The 17,975-nt window shown below is 45.9% G+C and overlaps 1 protein-coding gene across 2 annotated transcripts in view; it reads right to left on the reverse strand.

Annotated features, from left to right (window-relative positions):
• The window catches only part of LOC124595251 (Golgi pH regulator A), a 109,156-nt gene that overhangs the window by 30,789 nt on the left and 60,392 nt on the right, over window positions 1–17,975 (reverse strand). For both annotated transcript variants that reach the window (XR_006978187.1, XM_047133916.1), the window contains exon 6: window positions 315–496. Coding sequence is in view for 1 of the 2 variants with exons in the window: in XM_047133916.1 (XP_046989872.1) it covers window positions 315–496 (182 nt within the window). In the remaining variant the exon portion in view is untranslated. The remainder of the gene's footprint in view (window positions 1–314; window positions 497–17,975) is intronic.

The raw sequence follows: 17,975 nt of genomic DNA on the forward strand, positions 1-17,975 counted from the left end.
GCAATTCGAAACACAGGGACGGGATCTTGATGGCAACCGCTATAAGAAGAGTGCCAGACAGCTGGCGTAGACCTTCACTAACATACTCCTTTCGGTCAAATACTACAGCAGTAGATCCTTTGTCCACAAAGCATCAAGTAGATATTTTTCACTGCTATATCTGTAAAGCAGTCACTTAAGAATTGGCCATATTTTTAAGTGTAATTACATCAAAAAGCCTTTAAACTGACTCAACAGTTATGATATACCACACGAATAATATGTGTAACATGTAACTAACTGAGGTATAATATGTCTACTTAGCTTATACTTACTATAAATATCTTCCACATACAGTAAAGTGAGAAGAAGTACCCTAGGAAGTTGAAATACTTCCCCTTCCATGTATTGGACCACTCAGCTCGTTCCTGCATGTTATGCAGGTCATGTGCTTCCAGAAAAAGCTGCCTGCTCAATTCCTCCAGTCCAGCTATTTCTTGTTTCAGCTGAGACACATCTGAGAATAACTGTCAAGGTCCTTGTAGTGATGATTACAAAGAAAGGTAGGGACAGTTTTTTATGTTCTGAAAAGCAGTTTCAATGCGTGAACATGCTCTGTTCTACTAGAAAATGCTCCGTTCTACTACATCTAGTGAAGAAAATTATTTTCTAATGATCAAATTCAATTCTTAGTATTAATTAAAATTTCTCAGTGATAATAATACATCAGCAATAATATGTGGAAACTATACAAAGCCTATGGCAGTAAATACTGTAACATTTTCATGGTGTCTGCTTGTATATTTTGATTTATGTGTACAATTAGATGAATACTCCTCAACAGGAACAAATTTTTCTTTAATGACAAAATTTTTCTTTGGTTAGTAAGATTTTATATACTCAGTATTTTAGAATATGGATGTCTTAATTTTTCTTTCTACACTGTGTGTTAGTTTGGTTCATAAAATAAGTCCTCTAACTGTTACGCTGAATTTCAGTACTTACCTATTCAAGTGATAATCATGCTTCTCTTTGTGTTCCAACTTCCAGTATCTTAATGGCATTATTTGTTTTTTTCTTCGTATGTCTCAAGCTTTGTATAGTTCCTACATATTATTGCTTATACTATAATACTGCTAATACTAATGCTTATATTGATATCTTGTGTACCTTAAAGATTCAAGGCCACATGCAATGATAGTGTGTGCACTAAAAGGTTCACAGGACACACTGTAACTTGTGACATAGTGTTATGGATAAACAAGGTCAGGCAGAAAAATTAACTATGGGCCATGGGCAGCAGTAACAAGTCGTGAGTCCCTCCCCAACTGGAATTCCCTGATATTTTCCTGATTTCCAGATGTGTTTTAGCATTTTTCCCTGACAAATCTTCCGATCTCATGGGTTAGTAAAAAATAAGTTGACAAAAAAATGTAAGGACATCTGTATTTCTAATCATGTGTGCAAAAATCTTCAGTACTAACATCCACATCTTTTGTAATGATCTGCTTTTAGATGGAGAAAGTAAGCCAAATGGTACAGGTGTTTCATTAAGACCACTGATGTTATTTTATTTCAATAAAACAAACCACATTTGGTGACAAAAATCTGCATTTCATTGGAGTTGTAAGACAGATTTAAAATACCTTCACTGATTTCAGAAATAATCTCAGAAAAAAAACAGGCCTCTTGTAAGAAGTATATAAGGCAGGGAAGAGTTGTGTAAAACAACACTATAGGTGACCACCAATAAAATGTTCATTCTACTATGTTCATTATTGTCGGTTATTACCCACTATGTTATGTCTATTATTTTACAGGTATTGTGTGGTTTTTCTTTCAAGAAATGCATGAGTACATAGCGTACAAACTGCCAGCGACTGCAACAATTTTCTTCTCCTTATCGTCCATATTTTCTAATATATAAACTACTTTTGAAGTGCCAAAATGTACTAGAATAAATAAAATGTTTCTAAAATGCCACACTGTACAATGTACATGCAGTGAGGCAGTCACAATTCCTGAAATCCATTGCCAATTACCTCTGGCCTGCAGAGGAGCACCAGAGTCCTGTGCCCACAGATAAACCACAAAAATCTGCCACATTACACCACACACTAACAGACCTGGCCAGCAGGAACATCGGTGACACTAGATCCACCAGACAGGGCCTTACATTAGTGGGAAATGATGGGCTTCAGATTGGCATGCACAATCCATTGGAGGTACCCACAGAAATGGCCTGCAGTTTTGGCCCTTCAGGGAAGTCCACTCATGTGGCCAGCTATACACATGTCCAGACACCATGTTGACGAAATGAGACTGTGGTGATAAATCCATGCAACACATAACTTGCGTGAATACTCTGAGAATCAATACTAATGAGGATAGGTAGCAGCTCACCGTACAGATAATTGCTGAGGCACAGACAGGTTGGTTGGTTGGTTTAAAAGACGGGGAGGGGGGGGGGGGGGGAGGGGTGGCAAACTGCGAGGTCACCAGCCCTTGTTCCTGGTAAAATAATTACACAAAGGAAAGGAGAAAAGAAAGATGTACAGCACAATAACAGGAGAAAGGAAGAACCAGAAGAATGACAAAAGGACAACCAACACTACTATGGACAAAACAGGAAAAGAAAACCACAGAGAGAAGCAAGAACCAGGTAGAAGTGGTAAAAAGAAGAGAGAAGATGACCGTGACTGTCCAACCACAAGAATAAAAAGGAAAAGCCAGCCACTCTGCGACACATTAAAACATCCACCCCAAAAGTATTAGAGCACAGAACACAGAGGGACAAAGGACATACGTTAAAACTAAGATGAAACAATAAAACCCACTGTCATGTAAAAATTTTAAAATTACATTAGCCGATGAGGTGTTGTCAGCTAAAATTAATGATAACGAGTCTGGTAACAAGAGTCCGTTGTAGGGCGGCCAAAGAAAAAGGACAGCTTACCAAGATATGGACCACTGTCAGACGGGAGCCGCACTAACACTGAGGTGGGTCATCATGGCACAAGAGGTAGCCGCGTGTCACCAAAGCATGGCCAATGCGGAGCCAGCAGAGAACCACAGAGTCCCTGCAAGAGGCCCATGTGGAGGACTGCCACATGTTCGTAGTCTCATTAGTGGCACGCAGTTTGTTGTGCGTGTTGCGGGTTATGCCATTTTATATCCCAGCCGCAAAACCTTGCGATGTAGTACTGAACGCAGATCAGTTCCACAGAAGCCGATCTCCGTAAGCAGCTTCTGCGTAGCCTGCTTGGCCAACCTGTGGGCAAGTTCGTTGCCTGGGATTCCGACATGACCTGGGGTCCAGACAAACACCACTGAACGACAGGACCGTTCCACGGCATAGATCGACTCCTGGATGGTCGCTACCAAAGGATGACGAGGGTAGCACTGGTTGATAGCTTGTAGCCTGCTCAAGGAGTCAGCACACAGAAGAAATGACTCCCCAGGGCATGAACGGATGTGCTCAAGGGCACGAGATGTAGCCACCAGCATGGCCATGAAAATACTGCAGCTATTGAGCAAGGAATGCTGTTCAATATGCCCTCCATGGAGATATGCGAAGCCAATGTGAGCATCAGCCATCGAGCCATTGGTGTAAACCACTTCGTGGCCTTGGTACATGTAAAGAATTGAGAGGAAGTGTCAGCGGAGAGCCGTGAGGTTAACTGAATCTTTAGGCCCATATGAAATGTCCAGGCAAAGCCGCGCCCTATGTGTACACCATGGAGGTCTACGTGAATGGATCTCAAGTATTGGTGGTAAAGGCAAGGACTCCAGTTCAGAAAGAAGGGATCGAACACGAACTGCAATTGGAAGCCCTGACCTGGGCTGCTGATGTGGGGGATGAACTGCCATGGGTGGGAAAAGAAGATGGTGATTCGGATGCGCAGGAGAACTGTGGTGTCACCGCCAGACACCACACTTGCTAGGTGGTAGCTTTAAATCGGCCGCGGTCCATTAGTACATGTCGGACCCGCGTGTCGCCACTGTCAGGGATCGCAGACCGAGCGCCACCACAAGGCAGGTCTCGAGATATGGAATAGCACTCGCCCAGTTGTACGGACGACTTTGCTAGCGACTACATGGACGAAGCCTCGCTCATTTGCAGAGCAGATAGTTAGAATAGCCTTCAGCTAAGTCAATGGCTACGACCTAGCAAGGCGCCATTAGTAACATTGCATGTATCTAAAGAGTCTCACTTGTATCGCCACAATCTCCAGATGTACCAAAAGGATGGATTAAAGTTAAGTATTCCAGAAGCTACGTACTTTTCTTTATAGCATTCATAACGTATCCTGTTTCAGACCTCACGCACCCTGCTTTGGCTTAGCGCGTGCCTTTCGGCTTCCTCTCATTGTGTCTAGGCTGTCTTGTCTAGACACAACAATTTTTGGCGACGAGTCAACGGAAAGGGTCTTGTTCTTTCTAATTGCTTACATTTACTTGTGTCATGGCTTCGCCAGATGTACTGTCCGAATTTTATCGCTTGCAGAATCAGCAGACGCAGGCGTTATTGGATGCCCTTGGACAGCTCGTCCAGGGTCAATGTGCACTACAAAACGATGCGGCGGCCGCCGCTCCACCGCTACCGCAGCCACAACTCGCAGTTGCACCGCCTTTTAGGCCGTTTGACCCAACTAAGGAAACATGGACGGAGTGGTCACGCCAGTTTGGATTTCATCTCGCCGCCTACAGAATTCAAGGTAACGAGCGGCAGCCTCATTTATTGGCGTGTGTAGGGGTGCAAACGTACCGTGTGATAGTGAAATTATTTCCCCGACGCGACGTAGCAACTCTGTCCTACGAAGAAATTTTGTCTGCTTTAGATGCCTATTTCAAAGAAACAGTCAATGTAGTTGCAAAAAGGTATACTTTCTTTCGTACAAAACGTATGGCTGGTCAAACTAATAGGGAGTGGGTTGCAACATTGCAAGGCCTTACAAGGGATTGTGCTTTTGAGTGTGAATGTGGACTCCCTTATTCAGATACTATGGTACGTGATGCAATAGCACAGAACATTTCTGATGTTCGTATACGGGAACATATTTTGAAACTAGTTAATCCCTCCCTTCAACAAGTGATAGACATATTGGATAGACAAGACACACTTGACTTTGCTCAGGAATCATTTGCAACTTCGCCAGCCGTGTGTAACATTAACCGGCCCGCCGGGCGCGCTGCACGGCCCGGTAAACTGCCCTCGCACACGTCCGCGCAGCTGCCGCCACGCTCTAAACCAGGTGTGCCGTGCCAGCATACAAATGCAGTGAAATCATGCCCGCGGTGTGCTACTAGACATTCGCGTGAAAATTGCCCGTCACGCCAAGCTATTTGCTTTTTCTGTAATAAGAAAGGACATGTTCAAAGTGTTTGCCAGAAAAAGCTCAGATCAGACAATCACAACCATTCCAGGCTCTTTGCTTCGCGCCGGAATCGAACCAAGGACACTCAGGCTCGTGGACCTTCACCCATGGACATTCATGTAGTTAATTCCACTTCGTCCAGTGCCACTGTCTCTAACAGTGACTGTGTTCGTCCCACAAATACTGTGTGTCGACATCGCCGGAAATCACATAAATTAGCAAGTGATGCTGTACCTGTATCAGTTCAAATTGCACGAGACAGTCGCTCTTGTCGTCAGCAGGACAATAAACTTTTTGTAGATTTGGACTTTAATGGCAAGGTCATACCATTCCAGCTCGATACCGGAGCTGCAGTTTCATTGATCAATCATGACACGTACAAACAACTGGGCAAACCTCCGTTGCGTGCCGCAAATGTTCAGTTAAATAGTTATTCAGGTCAGAATATCCCGGTGTTAAGACAGTGCAGCCTTCTTGCAACATATAAGGGACAAACAAGACTTGTGTCATTTTACGTTCTTCTACTGCAGTGAACTTGTTTGGTTTAGATTTATTTCAATTGTTTCACATGTCTATAGTAAATCAGGTCCTATCAGTGAATCAGACTGTGCCTTCAGACAGTGTTTCTCGTCTGTGTGAAGAATTTGCAGACATTTTTGCACCGGGCCTTGGTTGCGCTCAGAACTATGAAGCACATTTGGAACTGAAAGTCAACGCGCAACCGAAATTTTTCAGAGCGCGCAATGTTCCTCACGCATTGCGTGATGAGGTCGCAAGAACATTACACGATTTAGAATCACAAGGTGTGAGCGAATGTGCGCAATGCCTCTTCCATTTCAGCTCCGCTTCATCGCTTACGCCATACAGGTGTTCCGTTCGTCTGGACGACGGAATGCGAACGCGCCTTTTCGCCAGTTGAAATCGGCGTTGCTTTCTAATACTTGCCTTATGCCATTCGATCCCCAGAAACCCCTTTTTTTGATGGTAGATGCATCGGATTTCGGGATCGGTGCTGTGCTTGCGCACAAAGATGGATCGCATGATCGCCCTATTGCCATTGCGTCAAAATTGCTCTTGTCTGCGCGAAGACATTATTCACAGATAGAGAAAGAAGCTTTGGCTCTCGTGTTTGGTGTTACTAAGTTCCATGCTTTCTTGTATGGCCGTCACTTTACCATCATCACAGACCACAAACCTTTGACGTCGCTTTTTCATCCGAACAAGCCTGTACCTCCGCGTACAGCGCAGAAATTCATTTGCTGGTCTATTTTCCTCTCGTAGTACCGCTACGATATCTTGTATCGGTCCACTGCTAAGCACGGAAACGCCGATGCATTGTCCCGTTTGCCTGTTGCTGAGGATAGAGCATTCGATTTTTCTGAACTTGATGGCATGTTCATTGATTCGGAAACCGATGAAGTGGTCGAATCGTTTCCGATTGATTTTCGTTGTGTAGCTACAGCCACAGCTGCTGACCCTGTCCTTGCTACCGTTTTGCGTTTTGTTGCTACGCAATGGCCTTTGTCAAAGTCTCGGATCGAGGTTCACGGCGTTGGCTCGCAGGGCGCATTCTTCGCTGCCTCGTCCGCGCGATGTATTTGGTTTTGGGGGCCTCTGGTGAGGTGCGTCGGCATCTCAATCAGCTGCACCTCTGTCGTCGCACGGGTTCTGCCGCTCCCCCGTCTGCTTTCAGCGACGGTGCCGTCCGGTCAGCGCCCTGGGGACCCATCTACTGGCTCGCCTCATCCCCAGGTGTTACCGACGATGCCTTCCATTTTGCCCCATGGCGACGCGACGCTGCCGCCTCCGCCGCCACCGCCTGTCCTCCAGCCGGCGCCGCCCGCAGTGGACGCTTCGCTGCAGCCGCCAAGCGCCTCCCTGGGTCACGCGCCGCAGATCGCTTCCCGTGACCAGCCGTCCTCCGCCATGGAACTTTTGCCCGCTCCGGACCACATGGTGTCTTCGCGCGTCGGGTACCCCGACGCACTGGAGGTCGACCCTTCGGCCCCTCCTGTCTCTTTACGGGCGCATACACCGCATGTTGTCGTGCACCCTGGACTAGGTTTTCAGGCGTTTCCTAGATCCCCTCAGACCGAATGGCCGGGTGCGGGTGGCACAGCCTCGCCTGTTGTTAGGCTCCCCACCTCATCGCATACGTCCACATGGGGTCCTCCCCACGGCGGGCGGAAGCCTTATAACACAACCGTTCGCCGATTTGCGGGGGAGGAATGTGGTGTCACCGCCAGACACCACACTTGCTAGGTGGTAGCTTTAAATCGGCCGCGGTCCATTAGTACATGTCGGACCCGCGTGTCGCCACTGTCAGGGATCGCAGACCGAGCGCCACCACAAGGCAGGTCTCGAGATATGGACTAGCACTCGCCCAGCTGTACGGACGACTTTGCTAGCGACTACATGGACGAAGCCTCGCTCATTCGCAGAGCAGATAGTTAGAATAGCCTTCAGCTAAGTCAATGGCTACGACCTAGCAAGGCGCCATTAGTAACATTGCATGTATCTAAAGAGTCTCACTTGTATCGCCACAATCTACAGATGTACCAAAAGGATGGATTAAAGTTAAGTATTCCAGAAGCTACGTACTTTTCTTTATAGCATTCATAACGTATCCTGTTTCAGACCTCACGCCCCCTGCTTTGGCTTAGCGCGTGCCTTTCGGCTTCCTCTCATTGTGTCTAGGCTGTCTTGTTTAGACACAACAAGAACTACGAACTTGTGCAATATAACTGGCCAGGAGTTCAGCACACCTAATCTGCAATGGAGGGACTCCGGCCTCCACAAGGACACTGGCCACTGGATTCGTCCTAAAAGCTGCTAGGCAATCGTCACAGTGGTGCACTGGGTCGAGTAAACACAATGCTGAGGGTGTGGCCGAACCATAAACCATCCTCACATAGTCAAGGTGAGATTGAACAAGGGGTCTGTAGAGCTGCAGCAGTGTAGAGTGATCTGCACCCCAGTTGGCGTTGTTCAGGCAGCGGAGGGCACTGAGGTGCTGCCAGCACTTCCGCTTAAGTTGATGAAGGTGAGGAGGTCAAGTCAACCAGTCCTAAGCATCAATATGCCTCCACTACAGTGAGTGGATCATGATTAAGGTATAGTTCTGGTTCTAGATGAATGGTATGATGCTAACTGAAGTGAATAACACACAACTTTGCAGCCAAAAATTGGAAAACGTGGGCTAGAGCACATGACTGCACCTTGTGGATGGCTCCCTGTAGGCTCTGCTCAGCAACACCAGTACTGGTGAAGCAGTACAAAATTCAGACGTCATCTGCATACAGAGAGGGTGAGACGGACAGCCCTACAGCTCCTGCTAGACCATTAATGGCCACTAAAAATAGATATACACTCAATAGAGAGCCCTGTGGGACCACTTTCTCCTGGATATGGGGCAACTATGGGAGGCACCAACTTGGGTATGGAAAGTATGAAGTGACAGGATATTTTGGATAAAAATCGGAAGCAGGCCTCGAAGATCCCACTCGTATAATGTGGCAAGGATATGATGCTGCCAGGTCGTGTCATACACATTTCACAAATCAAAAAAGACAGCAACCAGGTGTTGGCATCTTGAAAAGGCTGTTCGGATGGCAGCCTCAAGGCACATCGTGGCGGAAGCCACCCTGACATAGAGCCAGTAGACCACTTGACTCCAGGACCCAACCCAACCGCCAATACACTATATGTTACAGCAGCTTACAAAGAACATTGGTAAGGCTGATGGGCCGATAGCTATTCGCATCAAGCGGGTTTTTACTGAGTATGAGCACTGAAATGATGTTTCTCTCCAGCCACTGCAATGGAAAGACGCCATCGCACCAGGTCCGGTTGATGAGGATGAGGAGATGTCGCTTGTAGTCAGATGAGAGATGTGCATCTGATCTGCCCCAAGAGCTGTGTTGGAGCAATGTGCAAGGGCAATGAGGAGCTCCCACTCTGTAAATGGGGCATTATAAGATTCACTGTGGCATGTAGTGAACGAGAGGACTTTCCCTTCCAGTCGCTGTTTGAGAGTGTAAAAGGCTGGGGGTAATTCTCTGACACAGAGGCTTGAGCATCGTGCTCAGCAAAGTGCTCGGAAATCACAATTGTGTCGGTAGATAACACACCATTTATGTTAACACCGGGAACACCTGTTGGGGTTTGGTACCCGAAAACACATTTGATCCTTGCCCAGACTTGGAAAGGTGACGTATGGCACCCAATGGTTGAGACATATATCTCCCAACACTCCTGCTTCCATCATTTGATAAGTTGGCGAACACGGGCAAGCAGCTGTTTAAAGGCTATGAGGTCCTCCAGGGAAGGGTGCCACTTATGCCGCCGTAGAGCTTGCTGATGCTCCTTAATTTCTTCAGCAACTTCCGGCTCCCAACAAGGGACTGCCTTTCACTGAGGGAACCCTAAAGAGTGAGGAATCGTGTTTTCTGCCACAGAAATGATTGTGGTAGTAACCTGCTCAACCATCACATCAATGTTACCATGTGGGGGAGATCCAGCGGTGACAGCAGAGTAAAGTTTCGACATCTCTTCCCCGACCAGTAAGCACGGTGCCACCCCACAGGGGTTATGGGCATTACAATCTCCCAAAAGTAGGAAAGGGATACTGCACCATCTGGAGTAATATATACATTGCAAACAGTTATTTCCTGTGTCATCCTTATTCTGACAGCTACAGATTCAAGAGGGGTTTGAAGTGACACAGTTTCACTACAGACTGAGTTTAGGACACAAACGCAAACTCCACCTGACACTTTATTATAGTTGCTATGGTTCCTGTAGTACCCCTTATAGCTGCTGAGGGCAGGGGTTCACATTGTCGGGAACCAGGTTTCCTGGAGGGCAATGCAGAAAGCACATGTAAAGCTTGACAGCTGCCGTAGCTCAGCCAGGTGGTGGAAAAAACCAATGCAATTCCGCTGGAGGATGACATCATTGTGAGACTTGGAAGGCATGGAACATTCAATGAGGCAGTTTATGTCTCAGGGTCACATGCTGCCACCAATTTTTGCCTGAGCTGTTTCTTCAGGTCCAGTCAGATCTACCTCCTCAGCGGACGTCAGAATCTCCACTTCATCCGCAGATGCAGAGCTTGTAGGTAGCGGTGGTGTTGGTGCCACCCTAATTCTCTTGGTCTTGGGGACTTTCTTTTTGGATTTCTCTTGCTGCTCCTTGGGTTTCCCTGGCTGGGAGGACTTCACTGACTCAGTATCTGGGATTGAGGATGAGCGTGAAGCCCTACGACCAGCTGCTTTTGGGTTCTTCAGCCACTGGCAGGTGTCATCTTTCCCACTAGCAAAAACCCGGGAAGGGATGACCCAAGGGACCCCTTCGTAACAAGAGGAGCTGAAGAAGACTTATGCTTCTCCGGCTCAGAAGTGGGGACTGATATCCCTGGTGGTTGGGGGGTATTGCTCCCAAAGTAGGTGGTGCGGGAGCAACAGGGAGGGAAGTGCCCGCCACCATCAAGGGGGCAGGTGTAGTTTTCTGGTTCTGAGAGGTGACAGGAATTCGAGGAACTGATGGGGCGACAACTGTTCTCGTAGTGGCGGTGTAAGAGGAGGTCATACCCATAGGATGTAGGCGCTCAAATTACCTCTTAGCCTCACTGTAGATCAGTTGGTCCAATGTCTTACATTCCATGATTTTCCTCTCTTTCTGTAAAATCCTGCACTCTGGGGAGCAAGGTGAATGATGCTCTCTGCAGTTGACACAGATGGGAGGCAGGCCACATGGAGTATTGGGATGTGATGGACGTCCACAATCTCGGCATGTGGCGCAGAAGTACAGCGGGAAGACATATGGCCAAATTTTCAGCACTTAAAGCACCACATCAGGGGAGGGACATATGGCTTGAGGTCACAGCAGTAGACCATCACCTCGACCTTCTCGGGCAATGTGTCACTCTCGAAGGCCAAGGTGAAGGCACCGGTGGCAACCTGATTATCCCTCATACCACGATGGACGCACCGGTCAAAATGAACACCTCGCCGCTCTAAATTGGTGTCCAGCTCATTGTCAGACTACAAAAGAAGATCCCTGTGCAATATAATACTCTGGACCATATTTAAGCTCTTATGGGGCATGATGGTAACAGGAACATCCCCAAACTTGTCACAAGTGAGTAATGCCTGTGACTGGGCAGAGGATGCTTTTTTTATCTAGACTGACCCAGAGCACATTTTGGAAAAGCCTTCCACCTCCCCAAACTTGTCCTCCCACATGCTCCACAAAAAACTGAGGCTTCATGGGCATGAAAAATGCCCCATCAACTCTCGTACATATGAGGTACCAGGGTAAATAAGCTTCACTGCCATCTTTAGCCTGGCATTCTCCCATGGTGTGGCCAGGGAGGGAAATGATTTGGGGTCATATTTCTTAGCACTGAAGTAAGACTTTGCCCACTTAGAGACTGCTGGTGGCGGACCACCAGCAAGAGATGACGTACTATGCTTCATGGTGTGTCATCCGCCCTGATGCCACCCACTCCGACAAGCGCCCCCCCCCCCCCCCCCCCCCGCTCCCCTCCACGGGCGCCACCCAGCCTTAGCAAGGGCCACCTGGCAGGCAGGATGGCCACTGCCAGGAGTCCCAATGCCCCAGTGAGATGGGCATCTACTCCATGGCATACTTGGGGAGTTAATGGTGCAGGCATCAGCAATATGATCCCTGTGTTGCCAGGGGGCTACAACCAACAGGGTACATGGCAGCTCCACCACAACAGACTGGCTATCGTGCTGGATATGAGGTGCAAAGAATTCCATGGTCCTTGTCGGCACAGAAAACGACACTGCATAATGGGTGGAGGAAAATACACCCAGGAAGGTGTCCTTGCTCAAGAAATGGAGGATGAATGGGACTGCAATTCCAAGGCGATAAAGTGGGCTAAAGATCTCAATGCACAATGGACACGATGCACCACGTAAGGCGCTCTTCCCCAATTGGCTCACTCTTCGGGAAAATTTTGAAAAATGGAGGTCAAACCCTACAGGGGACCATCCCATAAAGGCCAAAAGGTGTGAGACTCCTTTTAGTCGCCTCTTATGACAAGCAGGAATACCTCAGGCCTATTCTAACACCTGGGCCTGCAGGGGGGGGGGGGGGGGGGGGCACAGACAGGCACAGAGAAAAGACAATCACACTCACAACTAAATTTTTGGTCACAGTCTTTGTCCGAAAATGAGAGCACACACACATTCAAACAATAAATCAGACACAACTCATGCACACATGACCTCCATCTCCAACTGCTGCATCAACAGTCTCTGAGAATCAGAGACAAACAAACAACTCCTCACGCCTCCCTGTCTCTTATTGGCAGCTGCTAAGCTAGCGGCACGAAGTGATGGCAGCACTGACTGCAAGCTGAGGGAAGTGGTAGAAAGGGAAGAAGCAGTAAGACTGAGAGAGTAGGGAAGCGACACACATACTCAGCTGGGTCCAGCCATCAAGGATGCATGACATCTCAGTAAAAAACTGGGGGCTCTTCCTGTAGCATCTCGGATGAACCAAACTGTCCTTTCTGCACAAACTCAATACCCCACGTAGTGTCTGGGTATAGTTATAAGCATTTTGCAACAATAACATGTTATCTTGGCATCAATATGTGTCTGTACATGAATGGAAAAGACAACTCTTTCACTTCAAAGCTAGATTTTTGAGTGCATCACTGACTTTTGATAGTACATTTGTGATCTTACAGTACAGAGTTTTGTCTTTCAAGTGAAAATGAGTGGTAAGAAAGGGTACTCAGGCAGAGGAGGTACAAAAACATCATATCCAATATGGTGTCAAAGCAGTGTATCATCAAAGTGTCCTAAGAACAGATATGATACTGAGATCAGTTCAGAAGGAGTTAGCATCTCTGCTACGAAATTGAAAGACAGTGACCTGGATTTTGATGTGAATTACAGATTGAGGTGTAGGATTATAAATTTTCTGCCATTTTCTCTGTTATTTCTCAACATGTAAAACATGCAATGCAGATATCATGTTGCAAGAACAAGTCCTTGAGGCTAAGGCTTCATAATAATTATTGCTTGTCAAACCGCCCGAAACTTGTTACACCAAGTAGAAACTTTATATGGAATGCTTATGAAATCAACTGTCAAATCGTCCTACTTGGCATACGGCTAAACGGAATTGTAAAGTTTTGTGTGATCTTGGAATTGCTACAAATGACACTTCAATCATTCTATGATAAACTAGTGGATATGATTTCAATTGCAACAGCAACAGTACAACAGGCTAGTCCTGGAATGGCAGATTAATGGTAAGAGTTTTCAAAAGCATAATTTTTTCCATTTGTTCATGTCTACAACACATTCCAAAATTTCAAAAGTGTTTTTCCTGGTATACGATTTTCCAAAATGGCACATGACATAGCTCAAACAATTTCCAGTCTTTTTATTTTAACCTTTAACAACAATTTTGAAACAACATTTCAGAGTGAATCGCATAGGTATTAACACTCACCAATTACACAAAAAACATATTTCCAAAATCCCCAATGTGGTTCACTAGCTACACTCGTATAGATTATGTAGATTTTTTTTTCTTTTCTCCAGATTCAAATTAGCACCAGTTATAGTGGGTGCCACAGATTGCCTCAAATTCAACATGCCTCAGCAGAATTCCTGTAGTGTCAACATTTTTTAATATTTTCTGAGAAATTTTTTTGTTATGTGCTTAAACACACTGAAGTGCCAAAGAAACTGGTATAGGCATGCATATTCACATACAAAGATATCTAACCAGGTAGAATACAGTGCTGTGGACAGCAATGCTTCTATAAGACAAGTGTCTGGCACAATTGTTAAATTGGTTAGTGCAGCTACAATGGCAGGTTATCAAGATTTAAGTGAGTCTGAATGTTGTGTTATAATCGGCGCACAATCGATGGACCAGCAGCGATGAAGTGGGGATTTTCCCATATGACCATATCACGAGTGTACTGTGAATATCAGGAATTTGGTAAAACATCAAATCTCCAACATTGCTCCAGAACAGGACCCATGATGAATGAATAGAATCGTTCAATGTGACAGAAGTGCAACACTTCCACAAATTACACAAATTACACAGATTTCAATTCTAGTCAATCAACAAGTGTCAATGAAACATCATTGATATGGGCTTTCGAAGCTGAAGGCCCACTCATGTACCCTTGAAAGACTGCACAACACAAAGCTTTACACCTCACCTTGGCCCGTCGACACCTAGACTGGACTGTTGATGACTGGAAACACATTATCTGGTTGGACGACTCTCGTTTCAAATTGTATCAAGTGGATGGACATATACAGGTATGGAAACAACATCATGAATCCACGGGCCCTGCATGTCAGCAGGGGACTGTTCAAACTGGTGGAGGCTCTGTTATGGTGTAGGACGTGTGTAGTTGGAGTGATATGGGACCCCTGATATGTCCAGATACGACTCTGACAGGTGACACATACGTAAACATCCTGTCTCATCACCTGCATCCATTCATGTTCATTTGGCATTGCAACGGACTTGGGCAATTCCAGCAGGACAATCCGACACCCCCACACATCCAGAATTGCTATGAGTGGCTCCGAGGAAGACTCTTCTAAGTTTAAGCACTTCCACTTGTCACCCTCCCCAGACATGAACATTATTGAGCATACCTGGGATGCCTTGCAACGTGCCGTTCAGAAGAAATGTGCACCCCCTCACACTCTTACGGATTTTTGGACAGCCCTGCAGGATTCATGGTGTCAATTCCCTAAAGCACTATTTCAGACATAAGTCAAGTCCATGCCACATCGTGCAGCAGCACTTCTGTGTGCTTGTGGGTGCCCTACACAATTTTAAGCAGGTGTACCAGTTTCTTTGGCTCTTCAGTGCATAGCTCAATAACTACCCCAAGTATTATTTCTCTATCACCTTTCCTTCCACCCAAACAAAATCGCCAAGCAAATCTTTTTTATGGTCATAAAGAGGTGTTACCCCATAATCAAAAGAAATATATGGCAAATTATTAATCACTTTGATCACAAAAATCAAGGTGAACTGCAAAACATGAAGTATTTTTCAACTAGATCACATATGATATTCAACATTTCAAAACTACACGTGTTATTCCATGTCAGTTGGTTTTTAAGAGTGGATTAAATAGATTACAAAACATATAGCAATACTTTGCTTAAACACATCACATTACTACTCTGAAGCTATGTCAAAGTCAAGTATCAATTGCATTCATGTTATGGGATATAGTTAATAATAGCTGTGTCATAATACGAAGTGATATCAAATGGAATGAACACACAAAATTGGTAGTAGGGAAAGCAAATGAAGCATGTAGACTTTGTAAGACATGTAGCTTAACCTCCACAGTTGTATTATGCCACATGAGCACACATATTCATTTGTATCAACAATGTAGAAAGCTATGTCATCTCCGGGCGGGGACTACTCAAGAATTGTTTATTTACATGCTTGGTGTTGGTGAAGAGTACAGGTGTCTTTTCACAGTCACAAACCAAGAGCAGTGTATGTTACTTTTTGTCTTTTTCTATGATCAAAATTGTTGATTTAGAAAAGGAACTTTAGAGGTTAAAAAACATGAATTTCTGACAGTGAATTGCACTTACAGGGAAGATAGAGTTGTAGAAGGTCTGCATACTGTTGCTTGATGTATGTCCTCTCCACTGCACATTATATATAACAATACCAGAGAAGGAAAGTTGCTACTCACCATCTAGTGGAGATGCTGAGTTGCGATAGGCACAACAAAAAGATTCACACAATTAAAGCTTTCGGCCATTAAGGCACGCGCGCGCGCCCACACACACACACACACACAAACACACACACACACACACACACACACACACACACACAGCTTGCACACACGTCTGCAGCCTCAGAGAGCTGAAACCACACTGCGAGCAGCAGCACCAGTGCAAGATAGGAGTGGTGACTGGGTGGGGGTAAGCAGGAGGCTGGGGTGCGGAGGGGGAGGGATAGTATGGTGGGAGTGGCGGGCAGTGAATTGTTGTAGTTCAGGCGGAGGGCAGGAGAGTAGGTGTGGAGGGGGCAGGGGGTAAGTAGCGGAAGGAGAGAAATAAAAAGAAATTAAAGACGGCGGTGAAATAACGGCTGTGTAGTGTTGGAATGAGAAAGGGAGGGGGCTGGGTGGGTGAGGACAGTGACTAATGAAGGTTGAGGCCAGGAGGGTTACGGGAACATAGGATGTATTGAAGGGAAAGTTCCCACCTGCGCAGTTCAGAAAAGCTGGTGTCGGTGGGAAGAATCCACATGGCACAGGCTGTGAAGCAGTCATTGAGATGAGGGATATCATGTCTGGCAGTGTGTTCAGCAACAAGGTGGTCCACTTGTTTTTTGGCCACAGTTTGTTGGTGGCCATTCATGCGGACAGACAGCTTGCAGCACAGTGGTTGCAGCTTACCTTGTATATCACATGACTGGTTTCACAGGTAGCCCTGCCTTTGATGGGATAGGTGATGTTAGTGACCGGACTGAAGTAGGTGGTGGTAGGAGGATGTACGGGACAGATCTTGTATCTAGGTCTATTACAGGGGTATGAGCCATGAGGTAAGAGATTGGGGGCAGGGGTTGTGTAAGGATGGACGAGTATATTGTGCAGGTTCGGTGGACGGAGGAATACCATGGTAGGAGGGGTGGGAAGGATAGTGGGCAGGACATTTCTCATTTCAGGGCATGACGAGAGGTAACCGAAAGCCTGGCGGAGAATGTTATTCAGTTGCTCCAGTCTCGGATGGTACTGAGTTACGAGGGGAATGTTCCTCTGTGGCTGGATTGTGGGACTTTGGGAGGTGGTGGGAGACTGGAAAGATAAGGCACGGGACATTTGTTTTTGTACAAGGATGGGAGGATAATTACAGTCAGTGAAGGCTTCAGTGAGACCCTCGGTATATTTTGAGAGGGACTGCTCATCACTGCAGATGCGACGACCACGGGTGGCTAGGATGTATGGAATGGACTTCTTGGTATGGAATGGGTGGCAGCTGTTGAAGTGGAGGTATTGCTGGTGGTTAGTATGTTTGATATGGGCGGAGGTACTGACGTAGCCATCTCTGAGGTGAAGGTCAACATCTAGGAAGGTGACATTGAACTTATATAAATCAGATTTTACAAAGAAACAAATCAAATTTTTAAGACATATAATCTCACCAAGAGGAAGTGAAACACATCCATCAAAGTTGCCTGCTGTAAAAAAATTTCTGGCATGACACTGCGAGAAGCTTTCCTTGGTCTGGGTGAGTTTTACAAGAAATTCTTGGAAGAGCAAAACCTTAATGAATTTATTGAGAAATGGTACCTACAGATATGAAAAAAAGAACAGAAAGATGATTTTCTAAGAATCGGTTCTGGTACTGCAACATCAGGATTTAAAGGAGGACAATGGTATGAGAAGTACAGATGAGGATACTAACGAAATTAGTGAGATGTAAACATATATGCAAAAGTAAATTATTTGAACGAATAAAGTATGCAATATATGGGTGGCAAGGGACTGCCAGTATTTGCCTGCAGTGAGTTAAGTTGTAATAGACCTTGTGCTTCAGCTGGAGTGACAGTGCAAGT

Source organism: Schistocerca americana, chromosome 2 (assembly GCF_021461395.2).
Source record: "Schistocerca americana isolate TAMUIC-IGC-003095 chromosome 2, iqSchAmer2.1, whole genome shotgun sequence".
Lineage (NCBI taxonomy): Eukaryota > Metazoa > Arthropoda > Insecta > Orthoptera > Acrididae > Schistocerca > Schistocerca americana.